At 46.0% G+C, this 27723-nt stretch overlaps 1 protein-coding gene across 2 annotated transcripts in view; it reads right to left on the bottom strand.

The window, feature by feature from the left end:
• slc25a26 (solute carrier family 25 member 26) overlaps nucleotides 1-24250 on the bottom strand; it is an 81088-nt gene extending 56838 nt beyond the window's left edge. For both annotated transcript variants that reach the window (XM_014133413.3, XM_014133414.3), the window contains exons 1-5: nucleotides 24033-24250; nucleotides 21842-21998; nucleotides 17497-17615; nucleotides 8363-8467; nucleotides 8213-8260 (exon numbers count right to left, since the gene is read on the bottom strand). In XM_014133413.3, the coding sequence (XP_013988888.1) occupies nucleotides 8213-8260; nucleotides 8363-8467; nucleotides 17497-17615; nucleotides 21842-21998; nucleotides 24033-24065 (462 nt within the window). In that variant the 5' untranslated portion in view covers nucleotides 24066-24250. The remainder of the gene's footprint in view (nucleotides 1-8212; nucleotides 8261-8362; nucleotides 8468-17496; nucleotides 17616-21841; nucleotides 21999-24032) is intronic.
• Between the last annotated feature and the right edge of the window lie 3473 nt (nucleotides 24251-27723).

Below are 27723 nucleotides of genomic sequence, written 5' to 3'. Positions count from 1 at the left end.
CACCAGGAGCTGTCGAGGAGCACCTGCCAAACTGCATCCCACTGGGAGTGTGTATGAGGGGAGTGTGTGCATACATGCGTGTGTGTGAATGAGGGGAGAGACCCTCGTTCATAGTCCTGACAAACACATCAACCAGAGAGAGCTTACTGACAAAAAGAGGGGAGAGCCAGCATAAACATATATCATAAACTTCAATCTCCAACCAAGGCAAAACAAGGCCAGTAATGTCCAATGTGAGGGTTCTGACAGAGACAGACACAGTAAGCTAGTCTCTACGTCCTGTAGACTGAACGGCGGGGCATGTGTCTGTATCATGATGTGTGTGGAGGACTTCATGTTCATGACACAGAAAACCATCAAACAGTTCAGCACAGACTTGAGTCTGTTAAATGACTTTGGGATGGCCTTGCACATAGCCTACGATGGCCTTGCACATAGCCTACGATGGCCTTGCACACAGCCTACGATGGCCTTGCACACAGCCTACGATGGCCTTGCACACAGCCTACGATGGCCTTGCACATAGCCTACGATGGCCTTGCACACAGCCTACGATGGCCTTGCACATAGCCTACGATGGCCTTGCACACAGCCTACGATGGCATTGCACACAGCCTACGATGGCCTTGCACATAGCCTACGATGGCCTTGCACACAGCCTACGATGGCCTTGCACATAGCCTACGATGGCCTTGCACACAGCCTACGATGGCCTTGCACATAGCCTACGATGGCCTTGCACACAGCCTACGATGGCCTTGCACATAGTCTACGATGGCCTTGCACACAGCCTACGATGGCATTGCACACAGCCTACGATGGCCTTGCACATAGCCTACGATGGCCTTGCACACAGCCTACGATGGCCTTGCACATAGCCTACGATGGCCTTGCACACAGCCTACGATGGCCTTGCACACAGCCTACGATGGCATTGCACACAGCCTACGATGGCATTGCACACAGCCTACGATGGCCTTGCACACAGCCTACGATGGCATTGCACACAGCCTACGATGGCATTGCACACAGCCTACGATGGCCTTGCACATAGCCTATGATGGCCTTGCACACAGCCTACGATGGCCTTGCACATAGCCTACGATGGCCTTGCACATAGCCTATGATGGCCTTGCACACAGCCTACGATGGCATTGCACACAGCCTACGATGGCCTTGCACATAGCCTACGATGGCCTTGCACATAGCCTATGATGGCCTTGCACATAGCCTATGATGGCCTTGCACATAGCCCACGACAACAAGCTAAACCAATGACATGTGTAATAATAGTTGAGTCACAAAGCTGAGTTCAGAATATGAGTAAGTCAGTGAGGGACACGGGTTTGCAAATTCCATCATTGTAATGTTTTATCCAATGATGCCTTTTAAATGATGTCTCTGATCTCATTCTATTGGCCTACTTAGTGCTATAGGGACACTGTCAGGTTTGGTTGCTCTTTCAACATGGAAAGCTTCCTGTCTACTGCCTCAACAAATACCTCAGTACACATGGTTTGTGGAGTATAAACGGGGGGTGCTAATCAAGGTGGTGCCGGTGAGTTAGATCAGGCTAACTGCTCCAGCGGGGGGTGGATTATCAGACGGAGCTGGTCCCAGCAGGATAGGGGTTCTAAGGGAAACGAGGAGGCTGTAGTGTGAAGGTTGGTTCCTGCCTGCCTGGTAGGAACAGCATGCAACAGCTGTGTCTCCTTTCCCTCAGCCTGTCTGCACAGCCGATACCAGCTCCAACTATGTGCTGACACCAGATACCTCACCCCCCACACACACCTTTTTATATTCTCCCTCCCTCTCCCTCTCCCCCACACACACACACCACACAGACCTCTACACACACGGACAGGTCAGGACAAACACACAAAGGTCAACAGGGCCCATTATATCCGCCAGGCCTCCCTGCTACTCATTGATCCCATTATGTAAACATAGCAATGGACAAGCAGAGGTGAATCAATAGGATTCCATCTTCTAAACAACACCCAGTTACATTTACCCACACTGACATGTGTACCAGTCTCATCTCCCTTTTTTTCTGGGGGGGGGGGGGGGGGGTTGTTTGAGGAGTATTTTGGACTGTAGATATTGATGTTAGTGAGGGGAAACCTGGACTAGATACACAGTCCAACCCAGTACTAAATAACAGACTGTGCCCATGTGTCCACGTTAGAGAGAGGGAGGGAGGAAGCCTACATTCCCTCACACGTGCAGAGTAAATCTTACATATTGTCTTTCCCTTTCTCCATCTGTGCCAGCGAGTCAGATGAGGGTGTTTAAGTGAGAATGTCAGAGAAGCCGGTGTTTGGAGGATATATTGGCACGGGTGTTGTTATACCCGAGAAAAACTTGTGCCAATATATCCTCCAAACACCGGCTTCGAGGGTATTATCGCTTTTACACAAAGGGTTACCAACATATTCAAATAATGATTTTGATGAATGTACTCCTACTATTTAATTATTCCACGAGATATAGTCCAGACACAAATCTAGAGTTGCTACTTGCTACACAAGCCGGCAGGTCATTCATTCTATCTGTTAGGTTGCCAGAGACGCGACACAGTCATAAAGTCTTTTTGTTCTATATCTTTGTTCTAGATCCAGGCGTTCGTTCTAAATGTTCCGTTGCCATGCTAGCTGGCAACGTTCTTATCCCTAGCTTGCTAGTTAGCCAATAACGGCTAACTTAGAGTCAAACAGTGCAGTCAGAATAACAGCAAATTGGCTGCATTTGCGTTTGCTTAAGCTGTTTTCTAGTGACATTTATTTGGATACATCCATAACAATGAGCTAATGATGCGAGATTTCGCCTGGCATAGAACATTTGCTCTCTCGCCAGGACACTGATCAGAGGAGCTAGCCAACTACACAGCTAACACAATCACTTCAAACTGAAACTGGAAAGACAGCAAACTAGGTGCATTTCGTTTCATTTTACCTGTTTTCTATTGAAATGTCTTTGTGTACACTACCGTTCAAAAGTTTGGGGTCACTTAGAAATGTCCTTGTTTTTGAAAGAAAAGCACATTTTTTGTCCATTAATATAACATCAAATTGATCAGAAATACAGTGTAGACATTGTTAATGTTGTAAATGACTATTGTAGCTGGAAATGGCAGATTTTTATGTTATATCTACATAGGCGTACAGAGGCCTATTATCAGCAACCATCACTCCTGTGTTCCAATGGCACGTTGTGTTAGCTAATCCAAGTTTGTCATTTTAAAAGGCTAATTGATCATTAGAAAACTATTTAGCAATTATATTAGCACAGCTGAAAACTATTGTTCTGATTAAAGAAGCAATAAAACTGGCTTTCTTTAGACTAGTTGAGTATCTGGAGCATCAGCATTTGTGGGTTCAATTACAGGCTCAAAATGGCCAGAAACAAATAACTTTTTTTTTAAACTCGTCAGCTGCCAGTTGAGGACTTGTGAGGCATCTGTTTCTCAAACTAGACACTCTAATGTACTTGTCCTCTTGCCCAGTTGTGCACAAGGGCCTCCCACTCCTCTTTCTTTTCTGGTTAGGGCCAGTTTGCGTTGTTCTGTGAAAGGGAGTAGTACACAGCGTTGTACGAGATCTTCAGTTTGGCTGGATGTCCTTTGAGTGATGGACCATTCTTCATACACACAGGAAACTGTTGATAATGAAAAACCCAGCAGCGTTGCAGTTCTAGAAACAAACCGCTGCGCCTGGCACCTAATACCATACCCCGTTCAAAGGCACTTAAATCTTTGTCTTGCCCATTCACCCTCTGAATGGCACACATATACAATGCCTGTCTCAATTGTCTCAAGGCTTAACAATCTTTTAACCTGTCTCCTCCCCTTCATCTACACTTCTTGAAGTGGATTTAACAAGTGACATCAATAAGGGATCATAGCTTTCACCTGGATTTACCTGCTCAGTCTGTCATGAAAAGAGCAGATGTTCATAATGTTTTATATACTCAGTGTATAACATCATTATTGCATCAGAACACACACATTTTCCACTGTGACTGAGGCAGAGAAGGAAGGTAAACGATAGAGCAATTAAAACAACTGGGGTTCGACCTGGGCCACAGGGGCCAAAGGCCCTCATGTCGACAGTGTTTGAGGGAGAAAAGGAGAGAGAGGGCTTGAGTGAGAGGGAAAGGAGAACAGAGGAGTTCATTTATATAGTCAAAGTTGCCCTTTTACCTGTGCAGTTAAAGTGTATTTACTTTGGTGACAATTTATAGTTACATATGACTGCTTTAAGAGAAATATATGCCCCAAGGGAGAGCAGCTCATTGTGGAGTCTCAGCCTAGAGAGCAGTATAGAGAGGAGTAATGCGTTTGGTAAGACTGGTCTCTCTCCCTGAGCTGGATGCCAGCTCCTGTCTGCTGAGGCAGAGAGAGAGTGAGCGAGCGAGAGAGAGAGAGACTGCAGGTTGTCTTTCATTTCAGTGCTCCAGACGGCTGTTCCAGCCCTGTGTTATTGGGAGGAGGACCGGGGACACATAAATCATCACGCTTTTATTCCTGTCAGACAGATGCACGGAAAACAGGTCGCTCACTCTTTCTCGCTCTCTGTCACTCTCTCTCTCCTACAGCAACTCCCTGGGAGACAAGAGCCCACAGTTGGGTGAGGGAGAGAAAGAGGGGGAAGAGAAAGACACAGAGAGGCAAAGACAGAGAGGGAGAAAGAGAGAGCAATAGGAGTATTGAGCTGTGCTTGAGGGTTAGAGGATAACGTAGCTCCATCATTTCACCTTGTCAGAGCAATGACTGTCTGCTTCACTTACACAGCCCTCCTCAATGCAAACTAGCAAATGACTAAATTACTAGCAAATAACATAATTGAAGCTCATTAATGAAAAAGTAATTGAAGCAGTCTAGCTCAACTCCAAGATAAATTCTTATGTTATGCTAGAGTATAATGGCACTCAAACATGTTCACTACTGTCATGCAGAAAAAAGCCTATCAATTTCATCAGGGTGATTGGTGCTCATAAATGTCATAACGCCAGTTTGGAGAGGAGAGGAAGGCAAGGGCTCTCCCACCACTAGGGTAGCCTAGTGGTGGGCCAGTAACCGAAAGGTTGCTGGATCGAATCCCTGAGCTGACAAGGTAAAAATCTGTAATTCTGCCCCTGAACAAGGCAGTTAAAAGGCACTGTTCCCTGATAGGCCGTCATTGTAAATAAGAATTTGTTCTTAACTGACTTGCCTGGTTAAATAAATATAAATAATATGATTCTGAGTGGAATAATCTTCTTCTGCCCTCTAGTGGTGAACAGGAACAGTATTCTGAACAGGTGGCGAGGCGAGAGAACGTACCATAAACCACCCAAACCAGGAACATGCCAAAGTACATTAACAAAAAACCTAAGCAAGGCCTTAATTAAATGTTAAGCATTTACATAATACTAATGGTGGTGATTTACTGGGATTTATAATGATTGAAATGGACAACAAATGCAACTAACAGCTTAGTGCATAGGAATCCAAACTAATTATTCCCCAGAACCTGTATTTGGATTTAAGTACTTTCTTTTGGCACAGACAAAGCGAAATCACTTTGCTTGCATTTATGCATTTCTCATTTAGGCATAGGGCCCTCAAATTCAACTTTGGACCTTGAAGCCAGTTCCACTGCATTTTTTCATTGTTCCCCTCTAATCAGGGACTGATTTAGACCTGGGACACAAGGTGTGTGCAATTAATTATCAGGTAGAAAAGAAAACCAACAGGCTCCGGACCTCATAGGGTAAGAGTTGAGGACCCCTGGCCTTGGGTATTTCCTACTGTCTGAAACTTAAATCCTACCTCAGCTTGACAAAGAGCAAGCATTTCATTTAGAAAAGGATAGATCTGAAGATATAAATCCATGAAGAGATTGATGTGCTACCTAACATTATCATGTCGGCTGTGAATTAGTCCTCCACCACTCCCTACTGCTCATACCCCTCGTCCTGGCCACAGCCACACTCCCTACTGCTCATACCCCTCGTCCTGGCCACAGCCACACTCCCTACTGCTCATACCCTTCGTCCTGGCCACAGCCACACTCCCTACTGCTCATACCCCTCGTCCTGGCCACAGCCACACTCCCTACTGCTCATACCTCTCGTCCTGGCCACAGCCACACTCCCTACTGCTCATACCTCTCGTCCTGGCCACAGCCACACTCCCTACTGCTCATACCTCTCGTCCTGGCCACAGCCACACTCCCTACTGCTCATACCTCTCGTCCTGGCCACAGCCACACTCCCTACTGCTCATACCCCTCATCCTGGCCACAGCCACACTCCCTACTGCTCATACCCCTCGTCCTGGCCACAGCCACACTCCCTACTGCTCATACCCCTCGTCCTGGCCACAGCCACACTCCCTACTGCTCATACCCCTCGTCCTGGCCACAGCCACACTCCCTACTGTTCATACCCCTCGTCCTGGCCACAGCCACACTCCCTACTGCTCATACCTCTCGTCCTGGCCACAGCCACACTCCCTCCGGCCTCCTGCCCTTCGTCCTGGCCACAGCCACACTCCCTACTGCTCATACCCCTCGTCCTGGCCACAGCCACACTCCCTACTGCTCATACCTCTCGTCCTGGCCACAGCCACACTCCCTACTGCTCATACCTCTCGTCCTGGCCACAGCCACACTCCCTACTGCTCATACCCCTCATCCTGGCCACAGCCACACTCCCTACTGCTCATACCCCTCATCCTGGCCACAGCCACACTCCCTCCGGCCTCCTGCCCCTCGTCCTGGCCACAGCCACACTCCCTCCGGCCTCCTGCCCCTCGTCCTGGCCACAGCCACACTCCCTCCGGCCTCCTGCCCCTCGTCCTGGCCACAGCCACACTCCCTCCGGCCTCCTGCCCCTCGTCCTGGCCACAGCCACACTCCCTCCGGCCTCCTGCCCCTCGTCCTGGCCACAGCCACACTCCCTCCGGCCTCCTGCCCCTCGTCCTGGCCACAGCCACACTCCCTCCGGCCTCCTGCCCCTCATCCTGGCCACAGCCACACTCCCTCCGGCCTCCTGCAGTCACCTGAGAGATCTCTGCCATCACAAATCACTTCTGAAGGATCCTTAATGAATATACACCACGGAGAGGACCTCAATTAGGTGACCGTACTGGGGGAGCGCTGCTCAGGATAAACAAAGTTATCTTGACAGGGTCGCCGAGCAGGATGAGATAGCGGATAGCTGGATGAGAAAATGAATTACCATCCTGCCACACGTCAAAGCCAATCACGAGGAGGATCCTGCGCACTCCTCTGCCCCTCTCCCCTCCGTTTCATCTGGCCCTTAGTATGCACACAGGCCGGGTGCCAGCCTCCAAATGTATTCATTTATTCACAGCCCCTTGGAGAAATCACAGAGCCTTGTTGTCCTTTTTTTCCTCACTGTCCAGATGGAATTTGCGTGAATAACATCGGTTTAGTGAAGCAGAAAATAAGTACAGGCTAGCACAGCGGTAGGGGACAGTACCCAAAAAAGCAAGGGGAGAACAACTGTCACCCTCACATACTATTTTTCTTCCCCACTCTTGTGGTTTCTCTCTCATTCTAATGAAAATTAGAAAGAAGAAAAAAGCCTGTGGGGTGCAGCGTTCCTGAATCCATCCCACATGACCATGATCTGCAGGTTCAATTAACCAGCAGATAATGAATCAAAGAGTGGGAGCAGAGTAGGCGCTCTACTACAAAGGTGAGCCGTCATCAAGAGGACTGGTTCAATGCTCAATCTCTTCTTTTTTACTCCCTGTTTTGTTTTGCATTTATAACATCTCTAATTACTTTAATTAATCAAGATATTCCATTAGAGGGAACCGGTCTCGGTTAAGTAATTGTGCAAAATGAAACAGAAAAAAAAGCCAATAGTTGAGTGATTCCATCCACTCCCCTCTCTGCCCAGCGGGATTTAGAAGGCTTTCAGAGGAATAATGGGAGAAAATACAACCGTCTTTCACACAGTTATCATGAATGAATCAATTCTGAATAGTCTCAGTCTACAAGTACACTACCTGACATGTTACCGTGGTACAGGCTGCCCACACACACACATACACACACATTTGAGGGACAAAAAACTACCAAGAGTCCATGAAGCTGCCAATGATGTTTGATAGAGGCTAATGCAATGAGAAAGCTTTGATGTACTTTTGGCAGAGTCAGTGTAGAAGGTAGGTGTGTGTGTGGGATACCAGGCCTACCTCTCGGAGTACCGTACTCTTGTAGCCCCTGTACAAGCCTCTGACACCCTGCACAAGACAAGATAGGTGTTAGGGAACACACACCACACACACACAGTCTGGATACACACACAAATATTGTAGTATTGATGGGTCATGGTGTCGGCCTACCTCCTCTCTGAGAGTGGCCAGCAGCACCTGGTAGGTGTTGGAGGACAGCGAGGCCTGAGTCCTCTGTTTCACCACCTCAGTAGGCACCCTGATTAGACATGCCACCTAAGGGAGGAACACAGGACATTACAACACCCAGAACAGATCACACACACCACACACACACACACACACACACACACACACACGCTGACAAGTGTGACTACAGACCCGTAGCACTCACGCCCGTAGCCATGAAGTGCTTTGAAAGGCTGGTAATGGCTCACATTAACACCATTATCCCAGAAACCCTAGACCCACTCCAATTTGCATACCGTTCAAACAGATCCACAGATGATGCAATCTCTATTGCACTCCACACTGCCCTTTCCCACCTGGACAAAAGGAACATCTACGTGAGAATGCTATTCATTGACTATAGCTATTCATTGACTATGCCCTCAAAGCTCATCACAAAGCTAAGGACCCTGGGACTAAACACCTCCCTCTTCAACTGGATCCTGGACTTCCTGACGGGCCGACCCCAGTTGGTAAGTGTAGGTAACAACACATCCGCCAAACTGATCCTCAACACGGGGGCCCCTCAGGGGTGCGTGCTCAGTCCCTTCCTGTACTACCTGTTCACCCACGACTGCATGGCCAGGCACAACTCCAACACCATCATTAAGTTTGCCGATGACACAACAGTGGTAGGCCTGATCATCGACAACGACGAGACAGCCTATAAGGAGGAAGTCAGAGACCTGGCCGGGTGGTGCCAGGACAACAACCTCTCCCTCAACGTAATCAAGACTAAGGAGATGATTGTGGACTACAGGAAAAGGAGGACCGAGCACACCCCCATTCTCATCGACGGGGCTGTTGTGGAGCAGGTTGAGAGCTTCAGGTTCCTTGGTGTCCACATCAACAACAAACTAGAATGGTCCAAACAAACCAAGCCAGTCGTGAAGAGGGCATAACAAAACCTATTTCCCCTCAGGAGACTGAAAAGATTTGGCATGGGTCCTCAGATCCTCAAAAGGTTCTACAGCTGCACCATCGAAAGCATCCTGACTGGTTGCATCACTGCCTGGTATGGCAACTGCTCGGCCTCCGACCGCAAGGCACTACAGAGGGTAGTGCGTACGGCCCAGTATATCACTGGGGCTAAGCTGCCTGCCATCCAGGACCTCCATACCAGGCGGTGTCAGAGGAAAGCCCTAAAAATTGTCAAAGACCCCAGCCACCCCAGTCATAGACTGTTCTCTCTGCTACCGCATGGCAAGCGGTACCGGAGCGCCAAACCTAGGACCAAAAGGCTTCTCAACAGCTTTTACCCCCAAGCTATAAGATTCCTGAACAGGTAATCAAATGGCTTCCCAGACTATTTGCATTGTGTGCCCTCCCAACCGCCAACCCCTCTTTTACACTGCCGCAACTCTCTGTTTATCATCTATGCATAGTCACTTTAACTATACATTCAGGTACATATTACCTCAATTAGCCCGACTAACCGGTGCCCCCGCACATTGGCTCTGTACCGGTACCACCTGTATATAGCCACGCTACTATTATTTTCACTGTTTTTAATTTCTATTTCTTTACTTATCTATTGTTTACCTAAAACCAATTTTTTTTTAACCTGCACTGTCGGCGCACGTGACAAATTAAACTTTGATTTGTGTAAAGAACATTAAAACTCAAGTGAGGCAACAGATGAAGGCAACAGATGAAAAATAGTTGCTATCTATTATCCTGTACTGTATGTAGTCTGTTTGCTTTAGATAAAGAGAAAACTGTAAGCTGCCAGACGCCACAGGTGCCAAGCAGGAAATGACCTAGCAATTATACTGCGAGTAGACTACCTGGTCTTTGTGTTAGTGTAGGCCTAGTGCTTCTGTAAGCTAATTTATGCCCCAGCACTGGCCTGTGTGACTGAAAATTCAAACCTTAATCACATTGACACCTGAGCAGCAGGTAAAAAGGTCACCGTCACCGCCTCATTGCCCCTCTGTGTCCTACTCTGCAAAACACACATAGCCCTCCGCCCCACCATCCTTCCTACCTCACACATACAAACTCCTAAAGAGCACCCATGTCAACAGAAATATGGAGTGCAAACAATTCCTCAAGATAATTCATATTTATGACTGCTGCCTCCTGCTCCCTTAAAGCTAGGCTGCTCCGCTTGATTTCCATTCATGCTGCAGCGGAGCGGAAATACCAGGGAGCACCAGTAACGGGAGGCAATCTCCCAGACCGAGGGAGGTGAGGAGCCCCCGCACCGCACCAGACTCCCTCCGGCACGAGATGGCTATCGTTACTGTTGCAGCGGCAATCTCACTCTGCAAAGGGGAGAATGACACCAAGGTGACAGTGGCACCATGGTAATTACTGGTATGCTGGTTTGGCCATCCTCAGCTCTCAGCCCGGTCAGCCCCCTCTGGTCTAGGGCAGGGTCTAGCCAGGATTCAGCCCAGCTGCTAGGACATCTCTCTATATTTCCCTCTTTCACCCCCACTGTACCCCTCTGCCAGAGCAGGTCATTACATGTAATGTATGTATTAACTGCACATGGGGGATGGAGAGTAGAGAGAGGGTGACCACTGGTGATTGAGAGATGGAGAATTCAGTTTGTCTGGGAACAGCCAGTAATTTTACAGTTCAAGTGGAATGAATAGAGAGTGACCAGTAGCTGACAACTTGTCTCAGATGATTTTCAAGGTCACCCAAGTACAGGAGACCAGCATGTGTTGAAGGTGGGTATCATATCACTCCAACAGGTCCTGCAGTACTGACTGTTTCCACTTCATCTGAGGATAGAATGACATGGCTTCTGACTTCGAAATGTTCTGTCAAACAAGAAACAAACCAACAAACCCTTGCTCCAGAACCCACATGGCAAAGGTGTCTAATTGTGAGCGTAACCTTTCTCTACAGTATTCAAAGGACCGTTTTCTCCCTCCAAAGCATGGTGCCAGAGTGCCCCCCAGTGGTGAGACAGAGCACTAGCTGCCGTCTGTCTGCTATACAACCTGACAGGATCCATTTCTAAGATCTAATTTACTCTTCCTTTGGCTGAGTTAACATTTATCATACATTGTATATCATGTTTCCCCACCTAATTCGCCAAAGGATCAGAATGATGCTGCTAAGTGGAAAGAAAAGTGGCTATGACAAGTAATTGCTGACAATTGTATCATGTAGTGGTGGAGGGCGCTCTTTCACATCAGCTCACGGCAGGCTGCGGAATGAGACAGAGATTATACCAAATAAATTAGGGACATTGTTTATTTGGAAGTAATTGAGGACTGCTATGGGGAGAGTGAGTGTACATCCTCTGAACAGATCATTTCAGAGGAGGGTTTTAGGAGCATGTGTATGAAAGCACTATCTGAGATCAGACCCATGAGTGATGGGCAGGGTGGAGGCAGATTTAGGTGTACCCCACTGGGTTGTCTGGGACTGGGTTGTTATCTCACGTTTAGAAGGAGGGGTGTGGGCGTGACAGACGTGCCCCCCCCCCCCCCCCCCCCCCCCCCCCCCATCCCACAGACTGGCCTGGTAGGCTAAATGTATGATAAATCCACTGCCAGCGTCTTTTACATTCCCTACGCAATTCATCTTTATTTACAAGCAATTTGGAGTGTGTGGCGTTAATTAGAGGTAGCGTGTGATCTGAGCCTGTGTTTCCTCCGGCTTGCCTCCCTGCCTGGCTGCTGCTGTAAATCCTAATGACGACGGCTTTCAAATTCCACGACGCCACCAAACAACAACCGACGAGCCCACACTCAATCACTGGGGAAACGCTGTGGAAGGAACAGGGGAAATTAACGAAGGCTCACCGCAACAATCAGCATGCAGGCAAATCAATCCAGGGCTTGAGTCGTTTCCTTCCTTCATCCCTCCCTCCCTCATTCCCTCCAACCGGCTCATGGCTAGTTAATCCCCTGCCTACAATCCTGCTCCTGTGGCCAGTCTGGATGACAGACAAAGAGAGCCACAGGTAGAAGAACAAAGGGCTTAGAGACAATAGGCAAGGCTCCAGACAGAAGATAAGACAACTGATTCATTTGTCATTCAAAGTTTTTGGCAATGGCACTTTTAAAAGAACCCTCTGTCTCACTAACATAGAAAGAACTGGCATTAAAGCAACAGGGTGGAATCCACACATATGGAGCAGCCTCAGGCGTGAGCAGAGAGAGACAGGCTCAATGTGATGTAGGATGAAATAACTCAAACAGATGGAAGAACTCAACATTTTGCAGCCCTGGGGATCTTGCAGTAAACACAGACCAACACAGTGACCCATTTGACCAGTGAAAGACGTAGTTCAGCAGTTCATAGAGGGCAGCTAATCTTTTTCCACAATCTCACTTTAGCCAAACACACATTTCAGTCTAACTTTCATAAGACAATCAATGGCAATCCACACACACTGTCTGTCTCCACTGAAGTTATTTCAGAATCAGGAAGAAAACCAAAAGAACGTTCCGGGCCATCCCTGATCACCTCAGCCGCCCAGCAGTATTTCCCACAGGAAGTCAGCATTGTATCAGAACATCCATTCAGACATCTCCTCCGGGTAGTAATAACTGCATAAACATCAGCTATGTCTCTTCCTCTGAAATCCTGCTAATCTGTTTTTTTTAACCTATGAGGAAGCTCCTGGGAGCAGTCCTGCAGAAACACCTCAATGACAGACGGCACTGGGCAATTTCTACACATGACGACCAACAGACACAGGCTGGATAGTCATATTAGATATGGCTGAGCCAATCTCCCACTGACACCGTGCATTTTCATCAAACATCCAATTTGGAGCACAACTCAATTTGAGGCGGGGTGAGGAGGGAGAGATGAGGATGATGCACACCCAATAAATCACATACTGCCGTCTCTTCAGGGAGCCCATGCATGGATTATTCCAGGCTGTGCCAAGTTAAGTAGCTGCCAGTCGCCACCCCGTCCCGCCCCCCTTGTCATGTCACACACTCCGTTTCCCAGTACATCCTCCAAGAGACAAGCTTTATAAATGCAAGAAAGCTGCTCCCTCCGCTTGACAAATGAGCTTTCAGGGACTGTGTCGGGCGAATGGGAATGAAGATAAATGTGATATAATAGTTGGATAACCACCTGCTAGCCCCTGACAGACACCATCAGTTCCACCATTCTTTATGGGAGGGACAGTCACTAAAACAATGGAGCTGAGGCTTATCTCCTATTCTCTCTTTCCTTCCTCCTCCTCCTCTCTGTCTTTGGTTGTTTCTTTATTTGTTTCCTCTTCTCTTTCTGTTAGAAAGGTTGCAAAAAGTAGACAATAGAGAGTTGTCGTCTGCAACAAACCTTGGAGAACGAGGTCACCCACGATTCCCCTATGATGATGAAATACGTGAACTAAAGAAAAATCTTCTGTGGTAAATCGTGATTGTCCCTGACAAAACTTGAATCCTGATTGTGTGCCTCTAGTCCAGAATGTTCCAACCTGCACACAGGTGGCATAACACAACTAAATGGAGTCCCCTGAGTTTTGACTAGGACCAAATCACACCTCATTCTGGCGTTTGTGAGGCCATACCTGCAGCCAGCTGCTGACAGAGAATCATCAAGAGAGGGAGGGAGAGAAAGAGAGAGAGAGAGCAAAAGAGCAAAGCAGAGACAGTGAAAGAGAGAGAGAGAATGGAAGAATCTAACTGGCATATGTGCTCTGCGCCAGCCTGACAACAGACAGAAGTAAAGGAAGGTTAAGGTAATGTGGAGAAGGGGGGGAACATAATGGGATTCTGATGTTTTCATTTGGTGGTGACAAGGTGGGCCTGATCTGTATTCACACAAAGCAAGTTAAGAGAAGTGCAGGAGATGAGCAAAGATGGGGCCTGATGACCTGTGTGTGTGTGTGTGTGTGTGTGTGTGTGTGTGTGTGTGTGTGTGTGTGTGTGTGTGTGTGTGTGTGTGTGTGTGTGTGTGAGACAGAGCCTCTGGCAAACCTCTCCTGAAGCTCAACTTCTCATCATGTTGGGTACAAGAACAGAAGTTAAAGACGAAAATAGGAATTTGAGGCAGCCATAGATCTAAAAGACATGATAAATACAAAGATTCATATATACCCTCTGTCATAGGGCACAGGGTGACCTGTCAGATTGGATGATTGCAGTAGAGAGTTGCCCTGCTAGAGGCGTCCACATCCCTGAGGACTTGTCATGGACCAACACCACCACTCTTGTTAAGAGGGCGCAACAGCGTCTCTACTTCCTAAGGCAGCTGAAGAAATTAGGCAGGCCAACCCTTTTCGAAATACTATTGCTGCACCATCGAGAGCGTCCTGACTGGTTGCATCAAGGCCTGGTACGGGTATTGCTCCGACCACGGCCGCAAGGGACCATGCTCCCACCCATCCAGGATATCTACTCAAAGCTGTTCTCTCCCTTAGTGTTGGGCAGACGGTATCAGAGCATGAGGTCTGATAGAAACGGTCTCTGAGCCTGTTGGTATCTACAAGCCATCAGACTGCTGAACACTTGAACTGGACTGACCACCTGCTCTGATTCTCCGCACCCTAACACACATGCACACATGCCCACATATACATTCATGCTACACACACATCACAACTGCTGCTACCAGACTTTAAACTTTAAACTGAAACTTGGAGGTGGAGACAGGACTCTAAGACAGAGGCTGAGGGCTTTAACTCAGGGATATACAGTGTATTTAATTATCTCCTTAATGATGACTGCACAGGTCACAAAGATTACCAACTCAGTTCTAACTCAACCTCTATCTAGGGCAGAGACAAGGGCACTTTGAAAAAGTTACTTTAAGTCTAAGGCAAATTCAATTTTTTTGTTTAGAATTTTGTAATTGATACAATGATTATCTAGGGATCTGAGATACACTACAAGACCAAAAGTATGTGGTCTTGTAGTGTAATATGGAGTTGGTCCCCCCTTTGCTGTTATAACAGCCTCCACTTTTCTAGGAAGGCTTTCCACTAGATGTTGGAACATTGCTGCAGGGACTTGCTTCCATTCAGCCACAAGAGCATTAGTGAGGTCGGGCGCTGATGTTGGGCAATTAGGTTGGCTCACAGTTGGCGTTCCAATTCATCCCAAAGGTGTTAGATTGGGTTGAGGTTGGGGCTCTGTGCAGGCCATTCAAGTTCTTCCACATTGACCTCGACAAACCATTTCTGTATGGACCTTGCTTTGTGGTGGGGGCATTGTAATACTGAAACAGGAAAGGGCCTTCCTCAAACAGTTGCCACAAACTTGGAAGCACAGTTATTGTATACTGTAGCGTTAAGATTTACTCTCATGGAACTAAGGGGCCTAGCCCGAACCATGAAAAACAGCCCCAGACATTATTCCACCTCCACCAAACTTTACAGTTGGCACTATGCATTCGAGCAGGTAGTGTTCTCCTGGCATCCGCCAAACTCAGATTCGTCCGTTGGACTGCCAGATGGTGAAGTGTGATTCATCACTCCAGAGAATGCGTTTCCACTGCTCCAGAGTCCAATGGCGGCGAGCTTTACACCACTCCAGCCAAAGCTTGGCATTACGCATGGTGATCTTAGGCTTGTGTGCAGCTGCTCGGCCACGGAAACACATTTCATAAAGCTCATGACGAACAGTTATTGTGCTGACATTGCTTCCAGAGGCAGTTTGGAACCCGGTAGTGAGTGTTGCAACCGAAGACAGACATTTTTTGCAGCACTTGGCCTTCACGTTCTGTGAGCTTGTGTAGCCTACCACTTCGCGGCTGAGCCATTGTTGCTCCTAGACATTTTCACTTCACAATAACAACACTTACAGTTTCCGGGGCAGTTCTAGCAGGGCAAACATTTGTCGAACTGACTTGTTGTAAAGGTGGCATCCTATGACGGTGCCACGATGAAAGTTACTGATCTCTTCAGTAAGGCCATTCTACTGCCAATGTTTGTCTATGGAGATTTTTTTTTATTTAACCTTTATTTAACTAGGCAAGTCAGTTAAGAACAAATTCTTATTTACAATGATGCCTACCCTGGATGACGCTGGGCCAATTGTGCGCCGCCCTATGGGACTCCCAATCACATCCGGATGTGATACAGCCTGGATTTGAACCAGAGACTGTAATGATGCCTCTTGCACTGAGATACAGTGCCTTAAACCGCTACGCCACTAGGGAGCCCATAAATTAGATTAGAATGCAGGGCTGTGTGCTCCATGTTATACACCTGTCAGCAACGGGTGTGGCTGAAATAGCCCAATCCACTCATTTGAAGTATATATAGTGTAATTCAAATAAAAAACATGTCATTTCCATGTGTATTCAACTCCAAATATGCATCATAGGTAGAAGACAGAATGACATTTGGAAACAGTTGCGTAATCTGGAAGATGTTTTTTGCTTGTCGGTGTCTCTCTGGGCTGCCCTGGGTTAGGTCTTTATGAGTAAGCCGGGAGATTACTCCCTTTGAATCACGTAACACGTACTCAGAATGCAGCGGGGCACCACCCCTGCTCTGCTCCACGGCTTCCCCTTTTGAAGTGCTCAAATCCCCAGTAGCGGGTTACGGGTTAAAAGCAGCACTGACCTCACCGCTGACTGAACAAAAATACAACAGAAAATGTTTACAATGTTTCACAATACAATTGGAAGAGGCATTTCATAAACATGTAAAACTTTAAATGACATCTATCCAAAAGCCATGAATACTAAGAACCAGTACTAGTGGAGGTGGTGGAGATGGAGATGGTGGCAGGAGAAGACAGGAGAAACCCCTCCTCCCATGCCAACGTGAACAGCCAGCCCCAAAGGGACGGATTCCTTGGCAGTGAGCGATTAGGACTGGATCAACAGAGGAAATTGTGCCGCTCCTCACCGCTTTAAAGCCCAAATCCCCAGACAAAATTGAGGGAGTCTGGGGCCTCGCGTGGAAAACAGCTAAGTCAATAGCCAATAATGAGCTCTTATTTACCCAGCTGGTGGCGAAATGCTAAGACGCCCAAGGACCCCAAGGACCCAGCTGGGCCCGAGGCCGACAGCCAAAACCACATTCTAACCCAGCGCATATTTGTCTGTGAAATTTTCAGGCAATTATGTAAACAAGCATGCTGCATTTGGACTGTGATGCATGCAAGAGAAAGAAAGAAAGTGGATGGCAGACATACTACTTCTCCCAGGGATGCACCAAGCATGTGAGTGACAGGTGCCATGTGTGGGGCTGAGAGGGCTCCGTGGGCTCCGAGCATGGACTTGGTGCTTTCATAAGTGACGAAGAACGCAGCAGCTGAAACCAAGCAGAACCGTCACAGTTTAGGGACCATTAGTCAACCTGCATACAGCAATTAATAACACTGGGTAGAGTGAGAAAATGTGAGGGGTTGGAAGGAGGGTAGAGATAGAGGGTTGGAGGGAGTGGAGAAGAAGGGTGAGTAGGGGTGAGAGAGAGAGAGGGTGGGTAGAGTGAGAGAGAGGGTGGGTAGAGAGAGAGAAAGAGTGACACACCGTTACAACTCTGTATATAGACATAATATGACATTTGAAATGACTTTATTATTTTGGAACTTCTGTGAGTGAAATGTTTACTGTTCATTTTTATTGTTTATTTCACTTTTGTTTATTATCTACTTACAATGCCAACATGTTTCCCATGCCAATAAAGCCCTTGAATTGAATTGGGAGAGTGAGTGTGAGTGTCAGCGTGAGCGAGAGAGAGAAAGAGAAAGAGTGGGGAGACTATACAGACACGCCTGGTGCCCAAATTGATGACGTACAGCACCAGCGTGAAAGTGAGCGTGCGCATGAGAGAGAGGGGGGAAGGCGAGAGAGAAAGAGTGGGGAGACAGAGAGAGAGAGGCTATACAGACACGTCTGGTGCTCAAATTGATGAAGTACAGTATCAGTCAAAAGTTTGGACAAACCTACTTTTTATTTTATTATTTCACCATTATTTAACCAGGTAGGCAAGTTGAGAACAAGTTCTCATTTACAACTGCGACCTGGCCAAGATAAAGCAAAGCAGTTCAACACATACAACAACACAGAGTTACACATGGAGTAAAACAAACATAGTCAATAATACAGTAGAAAAATAAGTCTATATACAAAGTGAGCAAATGAGGTGAGATAAGGGAGGAGAACTGGAAGGAGAGGCGGCCGAAGGAGGAATTGGCTTCGGGGGTGACCAGTGAGATATACCTGCTGGAGCGCGTGCTACGGGTGGGTGCTGCTATGGTGACCAGTGAGCTGAGATAAGGGGGGACTTTACCTAGCAGGGTCTTGTAGATGACCTGGAGCAAGTGGGTTTGGCGACAAGTATGAAGCGAGGGCCAGCCAACGAGAGTGTACAGGTCGCAGTGGTGGGTAGTATATGTGGCTTTGATGACAAAACAGATGGCACTGTGATAGACTGCATCCAATTTATTGAGCAGGGTATTGGAGGCTATTTTGTAAATGACATCGCCGAAGTCGAGGATTGGTAGGATGGTCAGTTTTATGAGGCTATGTTTGGCAGCATGAGTGAAGGATGCTTTGTTGCGAAATAGGAAGCCAATTCTAGATTTAACTTTGGATTGGAGATGTTTGATGTGAGTCTGGAAGGAGAGTTTACAGTCTAACCAGACACCTAGGTATTTGTAGTTGTCCACATATTCTAAGTCAGAACCGTCCAGAGTAGTGATACTGGATGGGCGGGCAGGTGCGGGCAGCGATCGGTTGAAGTGCATGCATTTAGTTTTACTTGTATTTAAGAGCAGTTGGAGGCCACGGAAGGAGAGTTGTATGGCATTGAAACTCGTCTGGAGGGCTGTTAACACAGTGTCCAAAGAAGGGTCAGAAGTATACAGAATGGTGTCGTCTGCATAGAGGTGGATCAGAGAATCACCAGCAGCAAGAGCGACATCATTGATGTATTCAGAGAAAAGAGTCGGCGCAAGAATTGAACCCTGTGGCACCCCCATAGAGATTGCCAGAGGCCCGGACAACAGGCCCTCCGATTTGACACACTGAACTCTATCAGAGAAGTAGTTGGTGAACCAGGCGAGGCAATCATTTGAGAAACCAAGGCTGTTGAGTCTGCCGATGAGGATGTGGTGATTGACGGAGTAGAAAGCCTTGGCCAGGTCAATGGATACGGCTGCACAGTATTGTTTCTTTTCGATGGCGGTTAAGATATCGTTTAGGACCTTGAGCATGGCTGAGATGCACCCATGACAAGCTCTGAAACCAGATTGCATAGTGGAGAAGGTACGGTGGGATTCGAAATGGTCGGTAATCTGTTAACTTGGCTTTCGAAGACCTTAGAAAGGCAGGGTAGGATAGATATAGGTCTGTAGCAGTTTGCGTCAAGAGTGTCCCCCCCTTTAAAGAGGGGGATGACCGCAGCTGCTTTCCAATCTTTGGGAACCTCAGACGACACGAAAGAGAGGTTGAACAGGCTAGTAATAGGGGTTGCAACAATGTCGGCAGATAATTTTAGAAAGAAAGGGTCCAGATTGTCTAGCCCGGCTGATTTGTAGGGGTCCTGATTTTGCAGCTCTTTCAGAACATCAGCTGACTGGATATGGGAGAAGGAGAAATGGGGAAGGCTTGGGCGAGTTACTGTAGGGGGTGCAGTGCTGTTGACCGGGGTTGGGGTAGCCAGGTGGAAAGCATGGCCAGCCGTAGAAAAATGCAATGCTTACTCATTAAAGTGTACTTTTTATTTTTTAAATATTTTCTAGATTGTAGAATAATAGTGAAGACATCAAAACTATGAAATATCACACATGGAATCATGTAGTAACCAAAAAAGTGTTAAACAAATCAAACTTTTTTTTTTAATTTGAGCTTCTTCAAAGTAGCCACCCTTTGCCTTGATGACAGCTTGGCACACTCTTGGCATTCTCTCAACTAGCTTCATGAGGTAGTACCTGGAATGCATTTCAATTAACAGGTGTGCCTTGATAAAAGTTAATTTGTGGAAATTCTTTCCTTCTTAATGCGTTTGAGCCAATTAGTTGTGTTGTGACAAGGTAGGGGTGGTACACAGAAGATAGCCCTATTTGGTAAAAGACCAAGTCCATATTATGGTAATAATAGCTCAAATAGGCAAAGAGAAATGACAGTCCATCATTACTTTAAGATATGAAGGTCAATCAATACGGAACATTTCAAAAACATTCTAAGTTTCAAGTGCAGTCGCAAAAACCATCAAGCGCTATGAAGAAACTGGCTCTCATGAGAACCGCCACAGGAATGGAAGACCCAGAGTTACCTTGGCTGCAGTGGATACGTTCATTAGAGTTACCAGCCTCAGAAATTGCAGCCCAAATAAATGCTTCACAGAGTTCAAGTACAGACACATCTCAACATCAACTGTTCAGAGGAGACTGTGTGAATCAGGCCTTCATGGTCAAATTGTTGAAAAGAAACCACTACTAAAGGACATCAATAAGAAGAAGAGACTTACTTGGGCCAAACACCAGCAATGGACATTAGACCGGTGGAAATCTGTCCTTTGGTCTGGAGTCCAAATTGGAAATGTTTGGTTCCAACCGCCGTGTCTTTGTGAGACGCAGAGTAGGTGAACGGATGATCTCTGCATGTGTGGTTCCCACGGTGAAGCATGGAGGAGGTGTGATGGTGCTTTGCTGGTGACACTGTCTGTGATTTATTTAGAATTCAAGGCACACTTAACCAGCATGGCTACCACAGCATTCAGCAGCGATACACCATCCAATCTGGTTTGCGCTTAGTGGGACTATCATTTGTTTTTCAACAGAACAATGACCCAACACACTTCCAGGCTGTGTAAGGGCTATTTGACCAAGAAGGAGAGTGATAGAGTGCTGCATCAGATGACCTGGCCTCCACAATCACCCGACCTCAACCCAATTGAGATGGTTCGGGATAAGTAGGACTCCAGAGTGAAGGAAAAGCAGCCAACAAATGCTCAGCATATGTGGGAACTCCTTCAATACTGTTGGAAAAGTATTCCTCATGAAGTTGGTTGAGAGAATGCCAAGAGTGTGCAAAGTTGTCATCAAGGCAAAGGGTGGCTAAATGTTGACTTGTGTAACGTTTTTGGTTACTACATGATTCCATACGTGTTATTTCATAGTTTTCATATCTTCACTATTGTTCTACTATGTAGAATGTAGAAAAACCCTTGAATGAGTAGGTGTGTCCAAACTTTTGACTGGTACTGTACGTCATCAATTTTGGCACCAGAGGTGTCCGTGTAGCCTTTCCCATCTCATTAATAAGCTTGTGAGCTGCTCTCATTTTATTATTCAAATTATTTAATCAATCAACAGTTGTGGGCAAACATAGGCTGGTCGTACAAGGAAAAGGCTAACAATAATAAAATGTTTGTTTCATGTATTTACTTAATTATTGAAGCGGTTCTTTGAATAAACATGAATAAACTAGCCAATCAGATGCTCTCCATGTGTAAGCTTTATTATGGTGTGTCAACAGGTAGTCTTTCTGTGGGGTCTTAGTGGTGACAGAGACTAATAATAAGTGACTCACCATTGGGGAAAGAGCCGATGGCAGCAGATGGAACCCCTGCATAGATGCCCCGGAAACCCCCAGCCTTGGTGAAGCCCTGCTGGCTCTGCAGTCTGGTCTTAATGGTGTCCAGGGGGAAGAGGGTAAGGTCCACGCACATCCCAGCACAGCCCCCCGCCTAGCATGTAGCGAACAAACACAGTCATCTTCAGGCAACTCATAAACACTGCATAGTCCCCTGCCTAGCAGAGAGAGATGACACACAGAGACAAACACTCATCCGGGAAACTCAACTCACATTCATACAAAAATCAAAATACACGCACACACACCTACACCTACCTACCTCTGAGTGACTTAAGAGATATTCTGACAGCATAGTGATAAGGTATTCAACAAAGAGCCATTGTTTTTGCTCCCACACTGAGCCATCACCATAACAAACATGTCCTTGAACAGTTGGATACGTTACTGTCTTTCCCTACTTTTATCCCATTTGGAAATAATTAGGAATGAGACCATTCTGAATGTTTTCCATGATGCTGGTACTAACTCAAATAATTATGGATGAGCAATAGGCTCACCATGACATTATATTTGGGTACTGCCCAACCCCTTTGGCCCAGTGCAACATTTACACCTGTAAAGGAAGTGATTTTGTGGACCACAGTCGCGTGATGAGTTCCATTCCTGACCTGGAAATTTGCATTAGTTTCCCAGGCAAATACCAAGACTTTAGCTCAGCGGGCTTGCATAGTCCTGCAGTCTGCAGACGACCCAGAGTCTAACCCAGATGGTCATACAATGCACACATTTAGGAATAAGATCATAAGGCACTTTATATTAAGTTGCTCTTATAACTGTGTATTAGCATGGTAATTACTCAGTATACGGCATTGTGTCAATATTTACATTTACGTCATTTAGCAGACGCTCTTATCCAGAGCGACTTACAAATTGGTGCACATTCACCTTATGATATCCAGTGGAACAACCACTTTACAATAGTACATCTATATATATTTATTTTTTCGGGGGGGGGGGGGGGGGATGGTAGAAGGATTACTTAATCCTTTCCCAGGTATTCCTTAAAGAGGTGGGGTTTCAGGTGTCTCCGGAAGCTGGTGATTGACTTCGCTGTCCTGGCGTCGTGAGGGAGCTTGTTCCACCATTGGGGTGCCAGAGCAGCGAACAGTTTTGACTGGGCTGAGCGGGAACTGTGCTTCCTCAGAGGTAGGGAGGCCAGCAGGCCAGAGGTGGATGAACGCAGTGCCCTTGTTTGGGTGTAGGGATTGATCAGAGCCTGAAGGTACGGAGAAGTGACTCAACCAATATGTTGTTACATAGCCTAGTATTTGCTTTGTAATACCATAGTAGTTAATGGAGTGAAGTGGCTGTTGAATGTCTTCGTCATTTTCCCTTCTGAAATAGGTGCACACATTTGAACCTTTATTTAACTAGGCAAGTCAGTTTAGAACATATTCTTATTTACAATGATGGCCTACCCCAGCCAACCCCTAACGATGCTGGGCCAATTGTGCACCGCCCTATGGGACTCCCAATCACGGCCGGTGGTGATACAGCCTGATATGAACCATGGTCTGTAGGGATGCCTCTAGCACTGAGATGCAGTGCCTTAGGCCGTGGCGCCACTCGGGAGCCCTTAAACTTTGGTGCAAAGGAAATAAGGCTCTAAAAGTTTTGCAATGTTGACTATGAGAATGGGTGAGACAGATCATAAGGTCTCTATCAAACTGTGCTGAGTTTACCCTTCTGCTTTCCTTCAAACTCACCCATGATAACCACTGACAATCTTTACCATAATATAGCAAGCACAGTAAGCACACTTGCAGAATGACACACAACACTGCATAAAATAACACACTTGAAAAGGTCAAGTGGTGTTGTAGCTGAGAATTTTCAGCTAACTAATGGTGGTGCCAATGCTTCCTAATCCATTCCTGACCTTCCAAATGAGGGTGACAGTTCATTGTGAGCCAAACCTTTGATATCAGCGGTGCTGAAGACTAGTGACAGGTAGCAAGCAACATTATCGTGGGCACTTGTTTAGGCAATAATGCAAAATCGTTTTGGCTAGTAAATTAGTCGAAATACAGACAAATTGCTTGCTTGCAAGTTAGCTTAATTATTATTGCAAGCAAAATAAGACGAGCAGTGTGGTATTACATGATGGAGGAAATGAAGACATTACCACTAGCGAAGCAGTGAATTCTCTTTTTTGCATGTTAGCTGTTCAAAGTCTTCTTTCTATTGTCAGCTTTCACGTCGCCGTTCTGAGTATGAATTACCACTATGGGGTATGTTTGACACTTCACTGCGGTCAACATTTGCTTATCAAGGACGCTGCCATCTTTGTTTAATGTATTTCCGCGTGACGTCCATGAGTAACGTGCGGATCACCAGAAATCTCTTCTTCGGTGGGTTTATTGGCGGCTGGCATCCAACGTCATGGTGCATTACCGCCACCTACTGTACTGGAGTGTGGCCCAGAGACACGGAGAAACTACTGTAAATCCTATATGCCAGCCCCATTTCTCTTAAAAAATATAACAAAATATATGACTGTATCTAATGATGTTCTACTCAGTATGCTCTTTAAATTCAATACATGTATCCCCTTCTCCCTCATACTGGATCCAGTGGAGGCTGCTGATGGGAGAATGACTCATAATAATGAGGGCCTGTTTACATGCTAAATCTATTGCAGTGATTTGTAATTTTGTATGAGCTGATTTGCCAAATTCGGAGACAACCCAGTGGGCACAACGTCTAGTTTTTATTTACGTTTGTTTGAGTTGTCAACTAATGCGAATCCAATGTGAAATCAACAAAACATTTCAACCTGTCATTGGATTTAATTTAAAAGTTGGGTGAAAAAAATACAAAATTCACTTACATTGATTACTTTTTGCAAATTCAATCAGTTTCCCACGTTAAATCAATGTGATCACATATAATCTTTTGGTTGAAATTACAACTTTGCTTCAACAAGTTTTTAACCAGTGGGAAGGCTGACCATTCAAAATATTGAGTCTCTGATAACCTTACTTTGAGACATGAAAGGCATGTTTAATGAGATTAGGGGTAAGCTTCAGAATGAAGAATAAAATGATTTTGTGAATATAGTTTAATTGTGTTGTCTGTGGCCTAATCCTTTTTTCTCTCTCTCTCTCTCGCTCTCTCTCTCTCTCGCTCTCTCGCTCTCTCTCTCGCTCTCTCTCTCTCTCTCTCGCTCTCTCTCTCTCTCTCTCTCTCTCTCTCTCTCTCTCTCTCTCTCTCGCTCTCTCTCTCTCTCTCTCGCTCTCTCTCTCTCTCTCTCTCTCTCAATTCAATTCAAAGGGCTTTATTGGCATGGGAAACAAATGTTTACATTGCCAAAGCAAATGAAATAGCAAATCAATAAAAGTGAATTAAACAATCAAGAATGAACAGGAAACATTACACCCACAAGTGTCAAAGAAATAGACACATTTCAAATGTCATATTATGGCTACGTACAGTGTTATTAAAAAAAATGTATTTAACCTTTATTTAACTAGGCAAGTCAGTTAACAAATTCTTATTTACAATGACAGCTAAACAATACCCCGGCTAAACCATAACCTGGACGACGCCCTACGGGACCCAATCACAGCCGGTTGTGAGATGTAGTGCCTTAGACCGCTGCGCCACTCAGGAGTTATAACGATGTGCAAATAGTTCAAGTACAAAAGGGAATATAAATAAACATAAATATGGGTTGTATTTACAATGGTGTTTGTTCTTCATTCTCTCGCACACACACACACACACACACACACACACACACACACACACACACACACACACACACACACACACACACACACACACACACACACACACACACACACACACACACACACACACACACACACACACTCCCTTGTCCTGTGACATTACAAAGATGTAGGGCATTTATTGCGGTCTTGTGCCCTGTTCTCTCCTGCCATGGCATTCTGCTGTGCTGTGTCCATGTCGGTGTTCAGGTGAGTGTGTTCCTTTGGCACGCTAGCTTGGTTATTTATGGGCTCCTGTCACCCAGGCAGCACCTCGTATTAGGTGGGGGCAGGAGAAGGGCTACAACCCTTTACTCATTTTGGCCCCAATGATGTCTGGGCCCAACACGCTCGGTTTGAAGCTCCATGCCTAACATCCATCTTGTTGAAGTGTCGCTCAGACTGATCCCATTGGGTGAGAGCTCTAGCTGTGGCAGGAATAGACTTCTACCTCTACTGCTCGGATCTGTAATAGGACGGAGGACAGAAGCCATTTTGCCTTCAGAACAGCCTCAATTTGTCATGGCATGGACGCCACAAGGTGTAAAATGTGTTCCACAGGGATGCTGGCCCATGTTGACTCCAATGCTTCCCACAGTTGTGTCAAGTTGTCTGGATGGCACTTAAATATATTGTCTTGCCCATTCACCTTCTGAATGGCACACATACGCAATTCATGTCTCAATTGTCTTAAGGCTTAAAAATAATTATTTAACCTGTCTCCTCCCCTTCATCTACACTGGTTGAAGTGGATTTAACAAGTGACATCAATAAGGCATCATAGCTTTCACCAGGATTCACCTGGTCAGTCTATGCCATGGAAAGAGCAGGTGTTCTTAATGTTTGGCACACTCAGTGTAGATTCAACAGATAGTTTACTGCCCTTTTAGGCCTACTAAAAATCAGTCAGCAACATCACTCGCCAGTCTCTGAAATGCAACCCCCAGGACCCAAATAAACAGAGGGGGTGACCCAGAAATATTTGGAGAGACGTCCAGGCAGAAATGACTGAGAGCGGCCGGCCTCAACTGGTGTGACCTGGGAAAACTTCCCACGAAATGAGTGAGGAGGAGGACATCATTTCCTTTTCAGACGCCTTAAAACTCTCTTATTTAAATATTTAATATTGATAAATAATAGTTTCAGTTGTTTTGGGAGGAAAGTTATTATTCATATGTATATGTGTCACGTCCTGGCCAGTATAAGGTTAATTGGTATTGTAGTTTGGTCAGGACGTGGCAGAGGGTATTCGTTTCATGTGGTTCGGGGTGGTGTGTTTGTTGAAGGGGCATTTGATTTAAGTATTCCGGGGTTTTTGGGCACTGTTTGGTTTTCATGTATTCTATGGTTAGTCTAGTATGTCTGTTTCTATGTTTGGTTAATTGGGGTTGGGACTCTCAGTTGAAGGCAGGTGTTGTCTATTTGCCTTTGATTGAGAGTCCCATATATTAGGGTGTGTTTGTTATTGGTGGGAGATTGTTCTTGATTTAATTAAATGTTCAAAATGAACAACCGCATGCCTGCTGCGTTTTGGTCTACCTTTTCAGATGACGATTTCGCAATATCGTCAGAAGACAAAGAAGTGCGTGACAATATGCTGTATTCTAGTCAAGGCCATCCTATTCAACTATTGCTGTATATTTACTATTCTATCCTACGTATTCTACATATACACTAAATATTCTATCAACATACTGTCCATAATGTCTATACATCCCATCCCATATATATTTATACTGTATATTGCTCGTCCTAATATTAGTGTCACGCCCTGACCTTAGAGATCCTTTTATGTCTCTATTTTGGTTGGTCAGGGCGTGAGTTGGGGTGGGCATTCTATGTCCTTTTTTCTATGTTTGGTATTTCTTTGTTTCAGCCGGGTATGGCTCTCAATCAGGGACAGCTGTATATCGTTGTTGCTGATTGGGAGCCATACTTAGGCAGCCTGTTTTCCTTTGGGTTTTGTGGGTGGTTATTTTCTGTTTAGTCATTTGTTACCTGACAGAAATGTTTGGCTGTTGTCGTTTGTTTATTTTGTAAAGTGTTCTCTTTTCCATTAAATTTCAAAGATGAGCACTAACCACA

The sequence above is a fragment of the Salmo salar genome, chromosome 12 (assembly GCF_965601325.2).
Source record: "Salmo salar chromosome 12, fSalSal1, whole genome shotgun sequence".
Classification (NCBI taxonomy): domain Eukaryota; kingdom Metazoa; phylum Chordata; class Actinopteri; order Salmoniformes; family Salmonidae; genus Salmo; species Salmo salar.
This window is presented reverse-complemented; position numbering and strand designations above follow the sequence as displayed.